Below are 23,074 nucleotides of genomic sequence, written 5' to 3' on the forward strand. Positions count from 1 at the left end.
CCCGCCTTCTCACCATAACCTTTGGTGCCCTGGCTACTCAGATACCTATCAATCTCTGCCTTAAATACACCCAATGACTTGGCCTCCACTGCCGCCCGTGGCAACAAATTCCATAGATTCACCACCCTCTGACTAAATTCTGATCCTATATCTTACGGCCTTGTTATGCTTTGTAATTACAAAACATTAAATTAGTTCAAAAAAAGCACAGGGGTCTGGGAATACAGGTGCAACTTCCAGCTAGCTTTAAACAAGGCATATGTACATCACATGGTAGTGTGATGATGTATGCAATTAATGTGTTGATACATATAATCAGTAATTAATTATTTAAAGAACAAGAATGCTTAATCAAACTATATATATATATATACTTACTTAACAATTATTGAAATATTAAATACACAACACTCCTCCCTGCTTAGTGATAAACTCCAACACAATAGAGAAGACAGGATTCTATATAATACAACTACTATACACAGACATGCACAGCACAGTAAATTTTGAATTGTCCTATTCAGGCAGAAAGACTTCATTGTTGTTAAGGATTTCTTTCTTTTGTGCGATAATGTATTTCCTGACAAGCGAGATCACTCTGCTTGGCCAGTGTGACTTGCGGCTGTGAAATAATCTCAAGTCTGTGGTGGTTGTAGGAGTTGACTCTGAGATTGCAGGAAGTGTTTCTGACAGCTCTGGACACCTTTCTTCTCCCTTTCTCTCACTGGGTTTACTCTTCTCCCTTTCTTTTTCTTTCTCACATTCCTTCTCTCTTTCTCATTCACATCCTTTCTCTCATCTCTTCCTTCCTTTTCCTTCTTCCCTGCATAGACAACTTATGTTTGTCTGCCCAACATGCTCTTTGCATATGACCTACTTTGTTGCTTACTTTCTGTAAGCTTCGCCTTTAGAGCTGCATTTGTTTGGAGAATGTGAACTCCTGCCACAACTGTAACACAATTTGTTAGACCAGGCCCATTTCTGTTTAGACTCTACAATTTTATTCACACTCACTTTAATTTCTGAATGCGACTTAATTGCATCTCTGTCTGCAGTTTCCATTGAAACAGTGATTTCCACTGCTCTTTTGCATGTAAGTTGTGCTTCAGTTAGGAGCTATTTTTGAATGCATTCTTTTAAGATTCCACAAACTAAACAATCTCTTAGTGCATCATTAAGACAATTACTGAACCGACAATGCTTATACAATCGCTTCAGTTCAGCCAATGTATGCTGAAATGAACTCCCCTTCTTTTTGATTACGCTAATGAAACCTAAAGCATTTTTCAATTAACAATGGCTTTGGTTCTAAGTGTTTCTGCATCACTTTTACAATAGTCACAAAGCTAGTTTCTGTTGGTTTGGCTGGAGAAGTCAAACTTCGAGGCAAGCTGTATGCCTTTAAACTTAATGCACTCAGCAAAATTGGAACTTGCTTCTCCCTGACTATTTCATTTGCTTCAAAATACAGTTCCAATAATTCAGTATACATGAGCCAATTACACATTGTGTAATCAAACTCATCAATCTTTCCAATGCATTCAGCTATTTTGGATTAAAAAAAATGATTATTATCACCCGGAACTCACTATTTATGAATCCAGGAATTCTTCTGTTTTTTATTGATTTAAAAAAAAGTCAATCATGTCCTCTCTTCTGAAGACCATCTTTGCACATGCTGGGGTGTCTTTCTTACTTGCTGGTGCTCTCGCAGCTCTTTTGTAATTTTGAACATCTTGCTCTGCTTCAATGGCTTGGAAGCCCTCTCAGGTTCATTTTAAAAATACCTCATCACCAATGTTATGGTTTGTAACTTTAAAACATTAAATTACTTCAAAGAGTATACAGGAGTCCAGGAACTTTGTGTTTACTTTAAGTGAAACACACATGTATCATATAATAGCATGATGACATGTGCAACTAACATATTTTTACATAGAGTCTGTTATTAATTATTTAAAGAACAAGAATACTAAATCAACCAATATATATACATAACAATACTCAAATATAACTGAAATATTAATTACACAACAGTGTATCTCCACATAACAGAAAATGACCATGGTAAAGTGTGGTTATGTTACCTCATGTTTGGTGTCAGTCCATTTGGGGACACCATTCAGATTTGATAGAGGTGCTAAAGTGAAGAGCATCTTACAACCTAGAGGGCATAGGGCGCCATAGTAGTCTAGTGTCACACTATTACAACTCTGGGCATTCTGTTTTCTGCTCCTTTCTGTTGATCAGTGTCAAAAAACAAAGTAAATCCACTGTGGTTCAATGTTGGAAAACAATAGAACATGAAAACTTCCAAAGGGGGTAAATACTTTTCATAGGCACTGTAACTCATAATGAATTATTTAAACAAACGAATGCTTAATCAACCATTATGTATACAAGATTACTCAAATATTACTGAAATATTAAATGCCAACAATAAGAGGCCGGAGTGAGGAATAGAAAAGGAGGGAAAGGGGAGGAGGAAAATTACCAGGAGAAATTGATGTTCATGCTGTCATTCATTTTCATGATCCATCATTTATCGTTTGCTATTCAGTTGTGTGTTTTTCAGATGTACATAACTTTGATAAAAATAAGGTAACACATACACAAAATTAAATATTACATGACCATTATTTTCCACTCATAAACATGTCAACTATAAGCTCTGTGGTTTTAAAAGAACTATTATTGAAAATCTTGAAGCTGTAGTTCTGCTGCAAGTTTTTGATTTGCCTTTTGTGAACAAGAAAGTTGTTTATTGTACTTGTCAGCTTTTGTCATAGAACCATAGAACATTACAGCACAGAAACAGGCCTTTTGGCCCTTATTGGCTGTGCCAAACCATTTTTCTGCCTAGTCCCACTGACCTGCACCTGGACCATATCCCTCCATACACCTCCCATCCATGTACCCGTCCAAGTTTTCCTTAAATGTTAAAAGTGAGCCAGCATTTACCATCTCGTCTGGCAGCTCACTCCACACTCCCACCACTCTCTGAGTGAAGAAGCCCCCACTAATGTTCCCTTTAAACTTTTCCCCCTTCACTCTTAACCCATGTCCTCTGGTTTTTTTCTCCCCTTGCCTCAGTGGAAAAAGCCTGCTTGCATTCACTCTATCTATACCCATCATAATTTTGTATACTGCTATCAAATCTCCCCTCATTCTTCTATGCTCCAGGGAATAAAGTCCTAACCTATTCAACCTTTCTCTGTAACTGAGTTTCTCAAGTCCCGGCAACATCCTTGTAAACCTTCTCTGCACTCTTTCAACCTTATTAATATCCTTCCTGTAATTTGGTGACCAAAACTGAACACAATACTCGAGATATGACCTCACTAACGCCTTATACAACCTCACCATAACATTCCAACTCTTATACTCAATACTTTGATTAATAAAGGCCAATGTACCAAAAGCTCTCTTTACAACCCTATCTACCTGTGAGGCCACTTTTAGGGAATTTTGTATCTGTATTCCCAGATCCCTCTGTTCCACTGCACTTCTCAGTGCCTTACCATTTACCTTGCTTGAATACAATCACATAAAGAATCTGCACTGCATCCCTTCCCTTTGCCAATTACTTCTCCCCTAACATTAACAGGTATTTATTTATTTATTTAGCAATCCCGCTTGGAAAAGGCCCTTCTGGCCCTTCCAGCCATGCTCCCAGCAACCCCACAACTCTGGTTAACCCTAACCTAATCAAAGACTCGAACTACATTTATTATCATCGAAGTATGTATGTAGTATACGGCCCAGAAATTCACCTTCCCCGCAGACACTCACAAACAAGGAAGAACCATGGAACCAATCTGTTCAAAGAAAAACATCAAACCTGCCCCCTCTCCCCTCCCCGTGCAAAAACATTATGCAAACGGCAGCATAAAAAAAGAGTGAAAACACAGAAGATAAAACACAAAGGTCATAGTTCAGTCCAGTTCAGTTCACAGGCCAATCTACAATGACCAGTGAACCTACCTGGTGTGTAACACACATCAAAGTCGCTGGTGAACGCAGCAGGCCAGGCAGCATCTCTAGGAAGAGGTACAGCCCACGCTTCTGGCCGAGACCCTTCGTCAGGACTAACCTGGTATGTCTTCGGACTGTGGGAGGAGACCAGTGCACCTGGGGAAACCCACACACTCCAAAGGCAGGACGTACAAACTCCTTACAGACAGTCTGAATTAACTCTGGAATGCCCCAAACCGTAATAGCATCATGCTACCCGCTACACTACTATAGATTAATAGTCTCTGTAGATCAGTGGTAAATATCAGATTCTCTTTTGAAAAAAACATTAAGCATTGGAATTTAATGACTTTTTAAATTCTTATGTTGGGCTACCATTTTAGTAGAATTTGCGAGAGACGTATTGGTCTGTTGTTTTGCATTGTTAGTTACTCCTGGTTTATTCTGAATTTGGTCTGAGGTACTACTGATTGTTGTTGAATCCTTGTGTAATGCCATTTGGGTAATCATTTTCTTTTCCACGATGAACTCCTGTAATACAAGCAGACAACACAAATCAGCTCTAACATATTATTATAAGGATGCCTGGTAACATTTCTGTGGGATTGATTATTTCAGATCACGGAGCACCTAGGTAGTGTAGCAACTAGCACAAGGCTACTACAGCTCAGAACGGCAACTCCTACCACCTCTAAGGAGTTTGTACGTCCTCGCCATTGAATGCATGGATTTCCACTGGCTGCTCCAGCTTCCTCCCACAGTCCAAAAACATACCAGTTAGTAGGCTAATTGGCCACTGTAAATTGTCCCGTGATTAGGCTAGTCTTAAATCAGGATTGCTGGCGGTGTGGCTCAAAGGACCGTAAGTGCCTGTTTCATGCTGTAGCTCTAAATTTTAAAAAAATGCACAACCCACTTTTGTAAAACTCAATATTACATTCCCAAATATTTTCTGGGAGTTTTTATAAGGAACTTACAGGCCCTGAGCTCCAATGCTTTACTTTGAGTACGAGGTGCCCGAAGTTGCGTATCCCTACCACCCCTCCCACAATCTCTTTGACTCGCTACCATCAGGAAGGAAGTACAAGAACATCAGGACAAGGACTGTCTTCCCTCAGGCTGTGAGACTAATGCATCCTCTGCCACCACTGAGGTCAGAGAGCTGTTTATTGTACAGTTTACTGTTTACCTCTGCTGCCCACTACATACATGTTGAATTATATTTTATTAACTTATTTATGGTAATACTTTGTCTTATGTGCTGTGTATGACGTATGTATTGTGGGGGCACCGTGGTCCGGAGGAACGTTGTTTGGTTTGGTTGTATCCATGTACAGTCGGATGACAACACACTTGAACTTGAATTTGAATGTGCTTTGTTATTTAGAATGAGTATTTCTGTGAATATTCGTATCTCTTACTCAGTAGGACTTAGTGATAAATTTGTTATACATTACACTCATCAAATAGGTTCGAGCTGCCCGGTAGGAAAACCACGACAGATGGTAACTGATTTAAAGTTAGAAAGGCATCCGTTAGTCTTGCGAGACCATGGATCTGCGCCTGAAAAGTCTTCACTCTCCAGGGCGCAGGCCTGGGCAAGGTTGTATGGAAGACCGGCAGTTGCCCATGCTGCAAGTCTCCCCTCTCCACGACACCGGTGTTGTCCAAGGGAAGGGCATTAGGACCCATACAGCTTGGCACCAGTGTCGTCGCAGAGCAATGTGTGATTAAGTGCCTTGCTCAAGGACACAACGCGTTCCCTCGGCTGCGGCTCGAACTCACGACCTTCAGGTAGCTAGTCCAATGCCTTAACCACTTGGCCATGAGCCCACTGTTAAATTTAACTATCTTCCTAAACATAAGTATTCCTTTACTAGTTAATATTTAACGGCACATGTCTATGACCTTTAATGAGCTCTGTACCACAAAAAGTGGTAGCACATTAGGAAACGTTAACAAAAGACTTAAAGGGATGGTTTTTAAGAATATGTGGTAAAGTTTTTTGACAACACCATTACTGTTGGCTGAATCAGAAGTGATGAGCAATCAGCATATAGGAGGGAGATTGAAAATCTGGTTGAGTGGAGCCATAACAAGCCCTCACTCACAATCAGCAAAGCCAAAGAGCTGATTATTGACTACAGGAGGGGGAAACTGAAGGTCCTTGACCTGGTCCTTATTAAGGGATCAGAGGTGGACAGAGTCAGCAACTTTAAGTTCCTCAGTGTTATCACTTCAGAAGACCTTTCCTGGGATGAGTTCATAAGTGTCATTACAAAGAAGGCATGGCAGTGCCTGTATCTACTTTCTCAGAAGTTTGTATGGATTTGGCATGGCATCTAAAATTTTAATAAACTTCTATAGATGTGGAGAGTATATTGACTGGCTGCATCACAGCCTGGTATGGAAACACCAATGCCCTTGAATGGAGAATCCTACACAAAATTAGTGGATTCAGGCCAGTCCATCATGGGCAAAGTCCTTCCTAACATCGTGCATATCTACACGGAGTAATATCACAGGAAAGCAGCATCCATCATCTGGGACCCCCACCACCTTCTCACTGCTGCCATCAGGAAGAAGGTACAGGAGCCTCAGGACTCACACCATCAGGTTCAGGAACAGTTATTACCCCTCAACCAACAGACTCTTGAATAAAGGGGATAGCTTCACTCACCCCAACACTGAACTAAGATGATTGTCATAGTGGGGTGAATTAGAGTACGGACAGAAGGGCCTTGGATAAGCAAGTTGCAAGCTGAAAAGTTCAAGGTTCAAAGTCAATAAAATTGAGAGAGTACAGGAGGCTTACTAAAATGTTGCCTGGGTTTCATCTCCTAAGTTACAGAGAAAGGTTGAACAAGTTAGGTCTTTGGAGCGTAGAAGGTTGAGGGGAGACTTGATAGAGGTGTTTAAAATTATGAGGGGGATTGATAGAGTTGACGTGGTTAGACTTTTTCCATTGAGAGTGGGGAAGATTCAAACAAGAGGGCATGGGTTGAGAATTAGAGGACAAAAATTTAGGGGTAACATGAGGGGGAACTTCTTTACTCAGAGAGTGGTAGCTGTGTGGAATGAGCTTCCAGCAGAAGTGGTTGAGGCAGGTTCGATGTTGTCATTTAAAGTTAAATTGGATTGATATATGGACAGGAAAGGTATGGAGGGTTATGGGTTGAGTGCAGGTCGGTGGGAATAGGATAGGGTAAGAATTCGGCATGGATTAGAAGGGCCGAGATGGCCTGTTTCCGTGTGGTAATTGTTATATGGTTATATGGTTAAATTTATTATCAAAAAACATATATATCACCATATACTACCCTGAGATTCATTTTCTCATGGGCATTTACAGTAAGTAGAAAGAAACAGAATAGAATCAATGAAAATCCACACAAGATAGAGATGAACAAACAGCCAGTGTGCAAAAGACAACAAACTGCAAATGACAAAAGAGAAGAAAATAATGATAATAATACATAAATAAGCAATAAGTATCGAGAAGACGAGTTGTAGAGTCCTTAAAGGTGAGTCCATAGGTTGTGAGGTCAATTCAGTGAAGTGGGGTGAGTGAAGATGAGTGAAGTTATCCCCTCTGTTCAAGAGCCTGATGGTTGAGGGGTAATAATTGTACCTGAACCTGGGGGTGTGATTCCTGAGGTTCCTGTATCTTCTTCCTGACGCCAGCAGAGAGGTGAGCATTCAAACTATGGAGCAATTTCCTGAAAGGAAGACTAGGAACTCATTGGAAATGACAAGGCCAGAAATATGAGAGACAGGAACATTAAAACTAGATGAGTTGAATTCCAAATGGTGATGGCTGACAATGCACAGGGAGAAGAAACAACGTTTATATAGAATAAAAAGTTAAATGTTCTGACCTTTACCATGTTCAGTTTTGTCAGAATAATCATTTCCTCCAATATCCCATAATGCCTGAAATAGCACTGATCTGCCAGATTGTTAATAGCCAATAGGAGAGCGCCAACCTCTTCACTCTAAGAAACAAAAGCACATTTTGAAAACAACCATTAATGGCAGATGAACATGAAAAGTATTTTGTGTCAGTTTTCACTGTGGAAGACACTAGCCATTTGCCAGAAATTCAAGGGTGTCAGGGGGTAGAAGTGCATGTGGTCGCCGTTACTAAGGATTTCGCATTTGGGCAGCTGAAAAGACTGAAAACAGATAAGTCACTTGGACTAGATGGACTACACCCCTGGGTTCTGAAAGAGGTAGCTGAAGAGATTGCGGAGGCATGAGTAATGATCTTTCAAGAATCACGAGATTCTAGCATGGTTCCAGAAGACAGAACCTCACTTTTTTCTTTAATATACAGCATTTCTGTTTTTTTGCATGTTTTTAAAACCTATTCAATATACCTATACTGTAATTGATTTATTTACTATTATTATTTTAATTTTATCTTTTTTTTTTCTCTTCTATATTATGTATTGCATTGAACTGCTGCTGCTAAGCTAACAAATTTCACATCACAAGCCGGTGATAATAAACCTGATTCTGATTCTGCGACTGGAAAATTGCATATGTCACTCCACTCTTTAAGAAGGGAGGATGGCAGAAGAAAGGAATTTATAGGCCAGTTAGCCTGTCTTCAGTACTTGGAAAAATGTTGGAATCCATTATTAAGGAGGAGGTTCCGGAGTACTTGGAGACACATGATAAAATAGGCCAAAGGCAGCATGGTTTCCTTAAGGGGAAATCTCACCTGACAAATCCATAAGACCATAAGACAAAGGAGCAGAAGTCGCCATTCGGCCCATCGAGTCTGCTCCGCCATTTTATCATGAGCAGATCCATTTTCCCATTTAGTCCCACTCCCCCTGCCTTCTCACCATAACCTTTGATGCCCTGGCTACTCAGATACCTATCAATCTCTGCCTTAAATACACCCAATGACTTGGCCTCCACTGCTGCCCGTGGCAACAAATTCCATAGATTCACCACCCTCTGACTAAAATAATTTCTTCGCATTTCTGTTCTGAATGGGCGCCCTTCAATCCTTAAGTCATGCCCTCCCGTACTAGACTCCCCCATCATGGGAAACAACTTTGCCACATCCACTCTGTCCATGCCTTTCAACATTCGAAATGTTTCTATGAGGTCTCCACTCATTCTTCTAAACTCCAAGGAATACAGTCCAAGAGCGGACAAATGTTCCTCATATGCTAACCCTCTCATTCCCGGAATCATTCTAGTGAATCTTCTCTGCACCCTCTCCAACGTCAGCACAGAATCCAGCCCTGTAGCTCAGAAGGGTAGGGAAAGGAAGAGGAGGGCAGTTGTGATAGGGGACTCGATAGTAAGGGGGTCAGATAGGCAATTCTGCGGACGCATTCCAGAGACCCGGATGGTAGTTTGCCTCCCTGGTGCCAGGGTCCGGGATATCTCTGATCGTGTCCAAGATATCCTGAAGTGGGAGGGTGAGGAGCCAGAGGTCGTGGTACATATAGGTACCAATGACATAGGTAGGAAAAGGGAAGAGGTCCTGAAAGGAGAATATAGGGAGCTAGGAAGGGAGTTGAGAAAAAGGACTGCAAAGGTAGTAATCTCGGGATTACTGCCTGTGCCACGCGACAGTGAGAGTAGGAATGCGATGAAGTGGAGGATAAATGGGTGGCTGAGGGATTGGAGCAGGAGGCAGGGATTCAAGTTTTTGGATCATTGGGACCTCTTTCGGCGCAGGTGTGACCTGTACAAAAAGGTCGGGTTACACTTGAATCCGAGGGGGACCAATATCCTGGCAGGGAGATTAGCGAGGGCTACTGAGGTGACTTTAAATTAGAATGGTTGGGGGGTGGGAATCAAATTAAAGAGGCTAGGCGTGAGGAGGTTAGTTCACAACAGGGGGATGGGAACCAGTGCAGAGAGACAGAGGGGTGTAAAGTGAGGGTAGAAGCAAAAACTAGTAAGGAGAAAAGTAAAAGTGGCAGGCCGACAAATCCAGGGCAAGCATCAAAAAGGGCCACTTTTCAACATAATTATATAAGGGCTAAGAGAGTTGTAAAAGAGCGCCTGAAGGCTTTGTGTGTCAATGCAAGGAGCATTCGTAACAAGGTGGATGAATTGAAAGTGCAGATTGTTATTAATGATTATGATATAGTTGGGATCACAGAGACATGGCTCCAGGGTGACCAAGGATGGGAGCTCAATGTTCAGGGATATTCAATATTCAGGAGGGATAGACATGAAAGAAAAGGAGGTGGGGTGGCGTTGCTGGTTAAAGAGGAGATTAATGCAATAGAAAGGAAGGACATAAGCCGGGAAGATGTGGAATCGATATGGGTAGAGCTGCATAACACTAAGGGGCAGAAAACGCTGGTGGGAGTTGTGTACAGGCCACCTAACAGTAGTAGTGAGGTCGGGGATGGTATTAAACAGGAAATTAGAAATGTGTGCAATAAAGGAACAGCAGTTATAATGGGTGACTTCAACCTACATGTAGATTGGGTGAACCAAATTGGTAAAGGTGCTGAGGAAGAGGATTTCTTGGTATGTATGCGGGATGGTTTTTTGAACCAACTAGAGAGCAGGCTATTCTAGACTGGGTTTTGAGCAATGAGGAAGGGTTAATTAGCAATCTTGTCGTGAGAGGCCCCTTGGGTAAGAGTGACCATAATATGGTGGAATTCTTCATTAAGATGGAGAGTGACATAGTTAATTCAGAAACAAAGGTCCTGAACTTAAAGAGGGGTAACTTTGAAGGTATGAGACGTGAATTAGCTAAGATAGACTGGCAAATGACACTTAACGGATTGACAGTGGATATGCAATGGCAAGCATTTATAGGTTGCATGGATGAACTACAACAATTGTTCATCCCAGTTTGGCAAAAGAATAAATCAAGGAAGGTAGTGCACCCGTGGCTGACAAGAGAAATTAGGGATAGAATCAATTCCAAAGAAGCAGCATACAAATTAGCCAGAGAAAGTGGCTCACCTGAGGACTGGGAGAAATTCAGAGTTCAGCAGAGGAGGACAAAGGGCTTAATTAGGAAGGGGAAAAAAGATTATGAGAGAAAACTGGCAGGGAACATAAAAACTGACTGTAAAAGCTTTTATAGATATGTAAAAAGGAAAAGACGTAAAGACAAATGTAGGTCCCCTACAGACAGAAACAGGTGAATTGATTATGGGGAGCAAGGACATGGCAGACCAATTGAATAATTACTTTGGTTCTGTCTTCACTAAGGAGGACATAAATAATCTTCCAGAAATAGTAGGGGACAGAGGGTCCAGTGAGATGAAGGAACTGAGCGAAATACGTGTTAGTAGGGAAGTGGTGTTGGGTAAATTGAAGGGATTAAAGGCAGATAAATCCCCAGGGCCAGATGGTCTGCATCCCAGAGTGCTTAAGGAAGTAGCCCAAGAAATAGTGGATGCATTAGTGATAATTTTTCAAAACTGGTTAGATTCTAGACTAGTTCCTGAGCTTTGGAGGGTGGCTAATGTAACCCCACTTTTTAAAAAAGGAGGGAGAGAGAAACCGGGGAATTATAGACCGGTTAGCCTAACGTCGGTGGTGGGGAAACTGCTGGAGTCAGTTATCAAAGATGTGATAACAGCACACTTGGAAAGCGGTGAAATCATCGGACAAAGTCAGCATGGATTTGTGAAAGGAAAATCATGTCTGACGAATCTCATAGAATTTTTTGAGGATGTAACTAGTAGAGTGGATAGGGGAGAACCAGTGGATGTGGTATATTTGGATTTTCAAAAGGCTTTTGACAAGGTCCCACACAGGAGATTAGTGTGCAAACTTAAAGCACACGGTACTGGGGGTAAGGTATTGATGTGGATAGAGAGTTGGTTAGCAGACAGGAAGCAAAGAGTGGGAATAAACGGGACCTTTTCAGAATGGCAGGCAGTGACTAGTGGGGTACCGCAAGGCTCAGTGCTGGGACCCCAGTTGTTTACAATATATATTAATGACTTGGATGAGGGAATTAAATGCAGCATCTCCAAGTTTGCGGATGACATGAAGCTGGCCGGCAGTGTTAGCTGTGAGGAGGATGCTAACAGGATGCAGGGTGACTTGGATAGGTTGAGTGAGTGGGCAAATTCATGGCAGATGCAATTTAATGTGGATAAATGTGAAGTTATCCACTTTGGTGGCAAAAATAGGAAAACAGATTATTATCTGAATGGTGGCCGATTAGGAAAAGGGGAGGTGCAATGAGACCTGGGTGTCATTATACACCAGTCATTGAAAGTGGGCATGCAGGTACAGCAGGCGGTGAAAAAGGCGAATGGTATGCTGGCATTTACAGCAAGAGGATTCGAGTACAGGAGCAGGGAGGTACTACTGCAGTTGTACAAGGCCTTGGTGAGACCACACCTGGAGTATTGTGTGCAGTTTTGGTCCCCTAATCTGAGGAAAGACATCCTTGCCATAGAGGGAGTACAAAGAAGGTTCACCAGATTGATTCCTGGGATGGCAGGACTTTCATATGAAGAAAGACTGGATGAACTAGGCTTGTACTCATTGGAATTTAGAAGATTGAGAGGGGATCTGATTGAAACGTATAAAATCCTAAAGGGATTGGACAGGCTAGATGCAGGAAGATTGTTCCCAATGTTGGGGAAGTCCAGAACGAGGGGTCACAGTTTGAGGATAAAGGCGAAGCCTTTTAGGACTGAGATTAGGAAAACCTTCTTCACACAGAGAGTGGTGAATCTGTGGAATTCTCTGCCACAGGAAACAGTTGAGGCCAGTTCATTGGCTATATTTAAGAGGGAGTTAGATATGGCCCTTGTGGCTACGGGGGTCAGGGGGTATGGAGGGAAGGCTGGTGCAGGGTTCTGAGTTGGATGATCAGCCATGATCATAATAAATGGCGGTACAGGCTCGAAGGGCCGAATGGCCTACTCCTGCACCTGTTTTCTATGTTTTCATCCTTTCTTAAATAAGGAGACCAAAACTGCCCACAGTACTCCAAGTAAGGCCTCACCAGCACCTTACAGAGCCTCAACATCACATCCCTCTATTGAAATTCTTTGAGGATATAACAGGATAGATAGACAAATGAGAATCAATGGATGTTGTGTACTTGGATTTCCAGAAGGCCTCTGACAAAGTGCCACAGATTAGGCTGCTTATCTTACCAAGATAAGGGCCCATGGTATTACAGGAAAGATCCCAGCAGGGATAGAAGATTGGCTAATTGGCAGGAGGCAAAGACTGGGAATAAACAGGGCCCATTCTGGTTGGCTGCCGGTAACAGGTAGCGTCCCACAGGGTTTGATATTGGGACTGCTTCTTTTCACATTATATGTCAATGATTTGGATGACAGAATTGATGGTGGCCAGGCTTACAGACAATATGAAAATAGGTGAAGGGGCAGGTAGTTTTGGGGAAGCAGGAGTCTAGACAATGGCAGATGGAGTACAGTTTCGGGAAGTGTTTGGTCATGCACTTTTGTAGAAGGAATAAAGATATAGACCATTTTTGAAATGGGGAGAAAATTCAAATATCAGAGGTGCAAAGGGTTTTGAGAGTCCTTGTGCAAATCACTCTAAAGGTTAACTTGCAGGTTGAGTCTGTGGTAAGGAAGGCAAAAGCAATGTTAGCATTCATTTTGAGAGGATTAGAATATAAGAGCAAGATGTGATGCTGAGGCTTTATAAGGCATTGCTCAGACCGCACTTAAGAGTATTGGGTCCCTTATCTGAGAAAGATTTGCTGGCATTGGAGAGGTCCAGAGGAGATTCTCAAGAATGATTCCGGGCAAGAAAGGTTTAGCATATGAGGAACAATGGATAGTTTTCAGCCTGTACTCACTGGAGTTTAGAAGAATGAAAAGGGATGTCATTGAAAACTATCGAATATTGAACACCCTTGATAGAGTGGATATGAAGAGGATTTTTCCTATAATGGGTGAGTCTAGGACAAAAGAGCAAAGCCTCAGAATAGAGGGACACTCATTTAGAATAGAGATAAGGAAGAGTTTCTTTAGCCAGAGGGAGGATAACCTGTGGAATTCAATGTCACAGATGGCTGCGGACGCCAAGTCACAGGGTATATTTAAAGCGGAATTTGATAGGTTCTTGATTAGTCAGAGCATGTAAAGTTATAGGGAGAGGGTAGGAGAATGGGGTTGAGAGGGATAATAAGTTAGCCGTGATGATATGGTGGGGCAGACTCAATGGGTCAAATGGCCTAATTATGGTCCTATGTCTAATGGCTAATGGCCAATAGTTACAGCAGCTATGAAGGGTAGAAATGCAGGTATGCCCGTTAGCTACTAGATCAACTGTTGTTTCCTTACATTCTACGTTCATCAGGTCCAGTCTGAAAATCCAGGCTCAGGGCTGGTATGTTGGCCTCCTCTTCTGCCACGATGAGGCCACTCTCAATTTGGAGGAGCAACACCTCATTCTGTCTAGGTAGCCTCCAACCTGATGGCATGAACACCAATTTCTTCAACTTCCAGTGTTTTCTTTCTCCTCCCCCCTTCTCTCTTCTTCAATTCCCCACTCTGGCCCCCTCCTTCTTACCTCTTCTCCTCACCTGCCTATCATTCCCCGCCCCCCCTTCTCCAGGTGTCCCTCCTCCTTCCCTTTCTCCCATGGTCCTGCCTTCTCCAGCCCTTAACCTTCTCCACCTATCTCCTCTCTGTTTCTGACTTCACCTTCCCTCCCCCATCCGACTGGTTTCACCTATCATATTCAAGCTTTCCCTCCTCCCCCCCCATCTTGTTATTCTAGCTTCTTCCCTCCCCCCTTCATTTCCAGTCCTGATGAAGAGTTTCAGCCCAAAACATCGACTGTGTATTCTCCAATTCAGTGTTGATATTTCACATACCAGCATCCTGTACATCAATCAATCACAGATCATTTGCATAAATGTTGCCAATACATTTTAACAGGTGGAAATTTTAAGCAAAATCCTCCTGTAATATCTGATGTGCTCTGGATGAATATCTCTCTCTACAGGGATTGTCTGAGCTACTGGCTATTTCCAGCATTTTCTACTTTTTTTTAAACAATCTCTGCCCTGATTTTGTCGAATCCACTTCTATGGCTGTCATACTATAGTACACATTCACAATCACTAGCATGCCCAAAGAGATTACAGAGTACAAACTCAAATAATAAAACCCATTCAGACAGAAGGAAACAGGAAAGCAGTTTAAAAAAAACAATGTATGAAGAGAGGATGGAGAGATGGGTAACAGGCAGAATTAGGGAAGGAAATTAAAGAGGCCTTCATAAATCAGTATATTGAGTAGAGGAGATGGGATGTTATGTTGAAGTTATACAAGATATTATTGAGGCCTAATTTAGAGTATTCTGTGCAGTTTTGGTCACCTACCTACAGGAAAGATGTAAATAAGGTTGAAAGAGTACCGAGAAAATTTACAAGGATTTTGTCAGTACTGGGGGACATGAGTTATAAGGAAAGATTGGATAGATTAGGACTTTATTCCTTGGAACGTAGAAAACTGAGGAGAGATTTGATAGAGGTATACAAAATTATGAGGGGTATAGATAGAGTAAATGCAAGCAAGTTTTTTTCCTTGAGGTTGGGTGGGACTACAACTAGAGGTTATGGGTTAAGGGTGAAAAGTGTGAAGTTTAAGGGGGACATGAGGGGAAACCTCTTCACTCAGAAGGTAGTGAGAGGGTGGAATAAAAGCCAGCATAAGCGGTCCATGTGGTCAGTTCTAATATTTAAGAGAAGTGCGTGCTTCTGTGCTGTACTTCTCTGTGACTCTAGGCAATTCTATTGACTGTCAGTAATGCTGTGGAGGTTAACACAGTGTGCATTCCCTTTCACAGTAATCTTCGCATAAACTGATGTATACTCTATGCATAAATTGGGTTTACAAATTAAACAAAAAGTCAGGAAGTTAATTGTAGTTTTATAAAATCTAGTTAGGCCCCATCTGGAATACTGCATATAGTTCTGGTCGCCCCATTATAGGAAGGATGTTGAGGCTTTGGAGAGGGTGCAGAAGATGCAGAAGGATGTTGCCTGGATTACAGGGCATGTGCTATAATGAGAGGCTGGACAAACTTGGGTTGTTTTCCTTGGGATGGTGCAGACTGAGGGGAGATTCGATAGAGGCTTATAAAATTAGAGTAGACAGACAGTATCTTTTTCCCCAGGGTGGAAATGTCTAATACCAGAAGGCATGTATTTAAGGTGAGAGGGGTAAGTTCAAAGGAGATGTGAGGGGCAAGATTTTTTACACAGAGGGTGTTGGCTGCCTGGAATGTGCTGCCTGAGGTGGTGGCAGATACATTAGGGAGTTTTAAGAAATGCTTAGATTCAGTAGACACATGAATGTGAGGAAAATGGAAGGATATGGCCTTTGTGTAGTTTAGTTGGCAATTTGATGACTAATTTATTTGGTCTGGCACAACATTGTGATCTTAAGGGCCTGTACTGGTCTATGACCTAGCTGATGTAAATACTCTGTGCATAAATTAGATTTGAAAACACCAGACAACAAATACTTTCAAAAGTATTGCTTCTTCAGAATTTTTTCTGTTTATGGTAGACTGCTTGAAGCTGAACACAAATATAATTTCAGACTACTTGTATGACATAGGAATTTGGAGAAACAAGAAATTTACTTTTATTGAATATAATGTGTTTAATTGCATAATGGTGCTGATGCTTTGCAATAGTTCAACTAAGCTAAAAATGTTCTGTTGATGATTTTCATTTGTACTCAGTGTCTGAGGTTTCTTGCTTAAGTGTCCAACAATAATCAGCCAGTATTGATGAATTCCAGTTGCCCTGATATCGTTTCTCCATGACCTTTCACCATGCTCGTCACTGACAGAACCAAGATTTGCAAGAAAAAGTCTAAATGGGAATGCAGAAAATTAATCATTAGTGATATGTTGCACTTCATGGTTTTGTATGCTTGAAGCAGGTTGTCAACCAGCGGCATATAGTTTGGTGCTCTGTAGTTGCCAAGAAATTTTTCAACAACATCCTTGAATCACTTCCATGTGATTTTCTCTAGTCCCTCTAAAACTTCTTCAAATTGCTTGTCAGTGATGAACTGTTTGATTTGTGGACCAACAAAAATGCCTTCCTTAATCTTGGCATCAGTTACTCTGACTTGGATTATGAATTGATATAACCATTAGGTGATTTCTAAAAATGGTGCATGATAGGGAAATTTCATGGCAATTTTCATGATCAGCAGTCCAAAGTTTATAAGATATACAGAAAAGTATTCAGGAAGAAAAATCTTTGTTGTCCAGTGAAATTATATAACAAGATGTAACTATATCTTTTATAAACGACACTAATATGTTATAATTACCAACCGAGTTTATGGCATTACTGAAAAGTAAATCCATCTTGATCATTTAAAAAAAAATCCTCCTTAATCATTTTACAAGATACCTGGTGGATGAAGTTGCCTCTGTGAAGATTTAATATCTGCTCCATCCGTTTGTTCTTCTCCTTTTTGGCATCATATTCCATTTGGAGTTGTGAAAGCTGGCTAGTCATCATCTGTTTGGAAACAAAGACCCAAAAAAGGAATCAATTCTGAAGGAAAAGAAGTGAATTGTCCCTGAAACGTATAGGGACAAGCATTTCTGCAAATGCTGGAAATCCAGAGCAACACCGACAAAATGTTGGAAGAACCCAGCAGGTCTGGCAGCATCTGTGGAAATGAATAAACAGTCAACATTTCCAGCTGAGACTCTTCATCAGGACTGGAAAGGAAGGGGGAAGGAGCCAGAATAAAAAGGCAGGGTGTTGGGGGAGGAGGACAAGCTAGAAGGTGATAGGTGAAGCCTGGAGAGTGGGAAAATTAAAGAGCTAGAGAAGAAGGAATCTGATAGGAGAGGAGAGTGGACCATGAGAAAAAGGAAAGGAGAAAAGGACCCAGAGTGTAACGGGCAAGAGAAGAGGTAAGAGGCCAGAGAGGGGAAATGAGGAAGAGGGAGGGATGTGGGGAAAGAAATGACTGGAAGTTGGAAAAATCGATGTTGGAGACTACCTAGACAGAATATGAGACATTGTCTCTCCAACCTGACAGTGGCCTCATCAAGGCAGAAGCAGAGACCATGGACTGACATGTCAGAAGAGGAGTGGGGATTGGAATTGAAATAGTTGGCCACTGGGATATTCCACTTTTTGTACATCTGCTCCAGTCCTGAAGAAGGTCTGGGCCTGAAAACTCAAGTTTACTACTTTCCATTGATACTTCCTGAGCTGCTGAGTTCATCCAGCATTTTGTGTGTGTTACTCTACATACGGTAGGAAACTTTGTCACATGGTGTGAGCAGAATTATCTGCAGCTTAATGTGAAAAAGACTAAGGAGCTGGTGGTAGACCTGAGGAGAGCTAAGGTACTGGTGACCCCTGTTTCCATCCAGGGGGTCAGTGTGGACATGGTGGAGGATTACAAATACCTGGGGATACGAATTGACAATAAACTAGACTGGTCAAAGAACACTGAGGCTGTCTACAAGAAGGGTCAAAGTCGTCTCTATTTCCTGAGGAGACTGAAGTCCTTTAACATCTGTCGGACAATACTGAGGATGTTCTACGAGTCTGTGGTGGCCAGTGCTATCATGTTTGCTGTTGTGTGTTGGGGCAGCAGGCTGAGGGTAGCAGACACCAACAGAATCAACAAACTCATTCGTAAGGCCAGTGATATTGTGGGGATGGAACTGGACTCTCTCACGGTGGTGTCTGAAAAGAGGATGCTGTCTAAGTTGCATGCCATCTTGGACAATGTCTCTCATCCACTACATAATGTACTGGTTGGGCACAGGAGTATATTCAGCCAGAGACTCATTCCACCGAGATGCAACACAGAGCATCATAGGAAGTCATTCCTGCCTGTGGCCATCAAACTTTACAACTCCTCCCTTGGAGGGTCAGACACCCTGAGCCAATAGGCTGGTCCTGGACTTATTGCATAATTTACTGGCGTAATTTACATATTACTATTTAACTATTTAAGGTTCTATTACTATTTGTTATTTATGGCGCAACTGTAATGAAAGCCAATTTCCCCCTGGGATCGATAAAGTATGGCTATGACTATAGTATAAGACAGATGGTTGATAGTCCTCAGCAATGTACCAGAAGCTGAGGTTGTAATATCTGTCGAACCAAGGGACACAGCCAGCTTTCAAACCAGAAAGATATACCATTCCTGCTCTCTGTGCTAGTTCATTCATTCAATCATGAATGACACAACGTTCATAACATGACTTTTGCAGAAATGCACCCAAATATTGACACAGCTGAGCTGTATTTGCAGTTCAGAAGCAGGCCATGTTACTCAACGGGACTTTGCCTTAACTGTGTGGTGGTGTCCATGTCGTCCTCCTCCCACTTTCCCACTTTATCCAGGCCTTTCAGTGGAGTTTCCAACTCTGCCATCGTACTTGTCCTAGTCTCCTTCTTGATTCAGGTCAGCCATTCTTCTGAACTGTAGCATACTCAACTGTCCTGCTGTCCCTACTACAGAAGGAGTATAGTAATATTGGGGAAGGTATAGAAAATTTAGTAAAATAATAGTTATTAGAACTAGGGTTCCTTAAGGTTGCCATAGCCAGAAGTGGTAGTGGGATTAAGCTCCCACTACCTATTAAATGCTCATAATGACATGCGTCTCAAATAGCCACTGAAAAGCAAGTCCAACACCTGGCTTTCACATGTGGGCTAGCAATTATACCTGCCAAAACCATAAGACCATAAGACACAGAAGCAGAATTAGGCTATTTGGTCCATTGATTCAATCATGCTGATCCTTTTTCCCCTCCTCAGCCCCACTCCCTGTCCTTCTCCCCTAACCTGTGATGTCATGTCCAATCAAGCTCTGCCTTAAATACGGACAATGACCTTGCCTGCACAGCAAATTCCACAAATTCACCACCCTCTGGCTAAAGAAGTTTTACTGCATCTCTGTTTTAAATGGAAGCCCCTCTATCCTGAGGCTGTGCCCTCTTGTCCTAGATCCCCCACCATGGGAAACATCCTTTCCACATCTGCCCTGTCTAGGCCTTTCAACATTCAAAAGGATTCAATAAGATCCCTCCTCATACTTCTAAATTCCAGCAAGAATGGGCCAAGAGCCGTCAAATGTTCTTTATATGAAAACCCTTTCATTCCCGGAATTATCCTTGTTAATCCCCTCTGAAAGCATTTTCCAACATTGCATTTCATTTGTTTCTCTATTGCCCATTCTCCTAACCTATCTAAGTCCTTCTGCAGCCTACCTATTTTCTCAACACTACTTTCCCATCCAACAATCTTTGTATCATCTGCAAACTTGGCAACAAAGCCATCGATTCATCATCTAAATCATTGATACACAGCATAAAAAGAAGTCGTCCCAACACCAACCCCTGTGGAACACCACTAGTCACTGGCAGCCAATCAGAAAAGGATCCCTTTATTCCCACTCACCGCCTCCTACCAATCAGCCAATGCTCTTAACTTGGTAAGCAGCCTCATGTGTGGTACCTCATCAAAGGCCTCTGAAAATCCAAATATACAACATCTACTGCATCTCCTTTATCTATTCTATTTGTAATCTCCTCAAAGATTTCCGGGTTTGTCAGGCAAGATTTTCCCTTAAGGAAATCATGCTGACTTTGTATATCTTGTCATGTGTCACCAAGTACTCCATTACCTCATCCTGAGGTCATGCTAATTGGTCTATAACTTTCTGCTGCCTTCCCCCTTTCTTAAAGAGTAGTGTGACATTTGTAATTTTCCAATTCTCTGGTCACCATGCCAGAGTCCAATGATTTTTGAAAGATCATTACCAATGCCTCTCCAATCTCTACCGCTACCTCTTTCAGAACCCTAGGGTGCAGTTCATCTAATCAGAGTGACTTATGTACCTTTAGGTCTTTGGCTTTTTGAGCACCTTCTCCTTTGTATAGTAACTGCACTCCCTTCTCTTCCCTAACACCCTTCATCACCTAGCACAGTGTTCGTGTCTTCCACAGTGAGGACTGATGCACAATACTCATTTAGTTCATCTGCGTCCACTGTTATTATTCTCTGACCTCATTTTCAAGTTGTCCTTTATCCACTCTCATCTCTCTTTTATTTTTTATATACTTGAAATGCTTTTAGTATTTACCTTGATATTGTTTACTAGCTTACTTTCATATTTCACCTGTTGCCCCTAATGATTCTTCTAGCTGCTTTTTGTTTTTATAAACTTCCCAATCCTCTGTCTTACCATTAATTCTTGCTTTGTTGTATGCCCTCTCTTTTGCTTTTACATTAGCTTTGACTGCTCGCATCAGACAATTACTGTTTTGCAATTTGAGTATTTCATTGTTTTTGGAATACATCTATCCTGTACCTTCCTCATTTTCCCCAGAAACTCAACTCATCACTGCTTTGGTGACATCCCTGCCAGCATCTCCTTCCAATTTACTTTGGCCAACTCCTCTCTCATACCACTGTAATTTTCTTTACTCCACTGAAATACTGCTACATCAGATTTTATTTTCTCTCTATCAAATTTCAAGTTGAACTCAATTGTATTGTGATCAGAAGATGTTGGTGAGGCTTAATTTGGAGAATTGTGTACAGTTCTGGTCACCTATCTACAGGAAAGATGTAAACAAGGTTGAAAGAGTACAGAGAAAGTTTACAAGGATGTTGCCAGGTCTGGAGGACCTGATTTACAAGGAAAGATTGAATAGGTTAGGACTTTAATCCTTGGAATGTAGAAGATTGAGAGAATTTGTTCGAGGTATACAAAATTAAGAGGGATATAGATAGGGTAAATGCAAGTAGGCTTTTTCCACTGAGGTTGTTTGGGACAACAAGTAGAGGTCATGGGTTAAGGGCGAGAGGTGAAAAGGCTATAGGGAACATAATGGGAAACTTCTTCAGTCAGCTGGTGCTGAGAGTGTGGAACGAGCTGCCAGTGTAAGTGGTGCATGTGAGCACGAATTCAGCACATAAGGGAAGTTTGGATAGGTACATGGATGGCCGGGGTTTGGAGGGCTGTGGCTCAGGTGCATGTCAATGGCAGTAAACAGATCAAATGGTTTGGCATGGACTAGATGGGCCAAATGGTCTGATTCAGTGCTGTACACATCTACGACTTCTTCCCTTTATACTTGTGTATGGGAAATGATGTTAATCAATATTGAATCTTGAATCTTTAAGTTGTTGTTCTATTACTTTGAATCTTCACCCTATCAAATTTCAAGTTGAATTCAATCATATTGTGAACTCTATCTCCGAACGGTTCCTTTACCTTAAGCTCCCTAATCACTTCTGGTTCATTACATAACACCCAATCCAATATAGCTGATCCCCTAGTAGGCTTAATGATAAACTGCTCCAAAAAGTCATCTTCTAGGCATCCAATAAACTCATTCTCTTGAGATCCAGTTCCAACATGATTTTCCCAATGTACCTGCAATTTAAAATCTCACATGGCTATCATAACATTGCCCCTTTGACACAGATTTTCTATTTCCCACTGTCATCTGTGGTCCACATCCTAGTTACTCTTTGGAGGCCTGTGTATAACTGCCATCAGAGTCCTTTTACCCTTGCAGTTTCTTAACAACATCTTCTTCAAAGTTTCTTCAACATCTTTCAATCCTATGTCACATCTTTCTACTGATTCGATGCCATTCTTTACCAGCTGAGCTACACCACCCTCTCTGCCTACCTTCCTATCCCTCTGATACAACGTGTAACCTTGGACATTCAGCTCCCAACTACAACCATCCTTCAGCCATGATTCAGTGATGGCCACAACATCATACCTGAAAATCTGTAATAGTGCAACAAGATTATCCACCTTATTTCTTATACTCCTTGCATTGAGATATAACACATGGAGTACTGTATTTGCTACCCTTTTCGATTCTGCATCCCTAATACACTGATTCTCACCCTGCTGGCTGCCATTTTGTCCCATCACCTGCCTGTCCTTCCTGACAGTTGACAGCACGCTATCTTTACTTTTTTAGCATCTGTCCTTTCCTGAGTCTCTTCACGCCGGTTCCCAACCCCTCCCCCCCAGCCAAATTAGTTTAAGTTCTCCCCAACAGCTCTAACAAAACTGCCCACAAGAATATTGGTTCCCCTCGGGTTCAGGAGCAA

The 23,074-nt window shown here is 41.8% G+C and overlaps 1 protein-coding gene across 1 annotated transcript in view; it reads right to left on the reverse strand.

Moving 5' to 3' along the window:
• Positions 1-1,866: 1,866 nt before the first annotated feature.
• ccdc197 (coiled-coil domain containing 197) overlaps positions 1,867-23,074 on the reverse strand; it is a 105,951-nt gene continuing 84,743 nt past the window's right edge. The window contains exons 7-9 of the mRNA XM_072274608.1: positions 17,363-17,473; positions 7,854-7,970; positions 1,867-4,506 (exon numbers count right to left, since the gene is read on the reverse strand). Coding sequence (XP_072130709.1) covers positions 4,318-4,506; positions 7,854-7,970; positions 17,363-17,473 — 417 coding nt within the window. The 3' untranslated portion in view covers positions 1,867-4,317. The remainder of the gene's footprint in view (positions 4,507-7,853; positions 7,971-17,362; positions 17,474-23,074) is intronic.

The sequence above is a fragment of the Mobula birostris genome, chromosome 1, assembly GCF_030028105.1.
Source record: "Mobula birostris isolate sMobBir1 chromosome 1, sMobBir1.hap1, whole genome shotgun sequence".
NCBI classification, from domain to species: Eukaryota; Metazoa; Chordata; class Chondrichthyes; order Myliobatiformes; family Myliobatidae; genus Mobula; species Mobula birostris.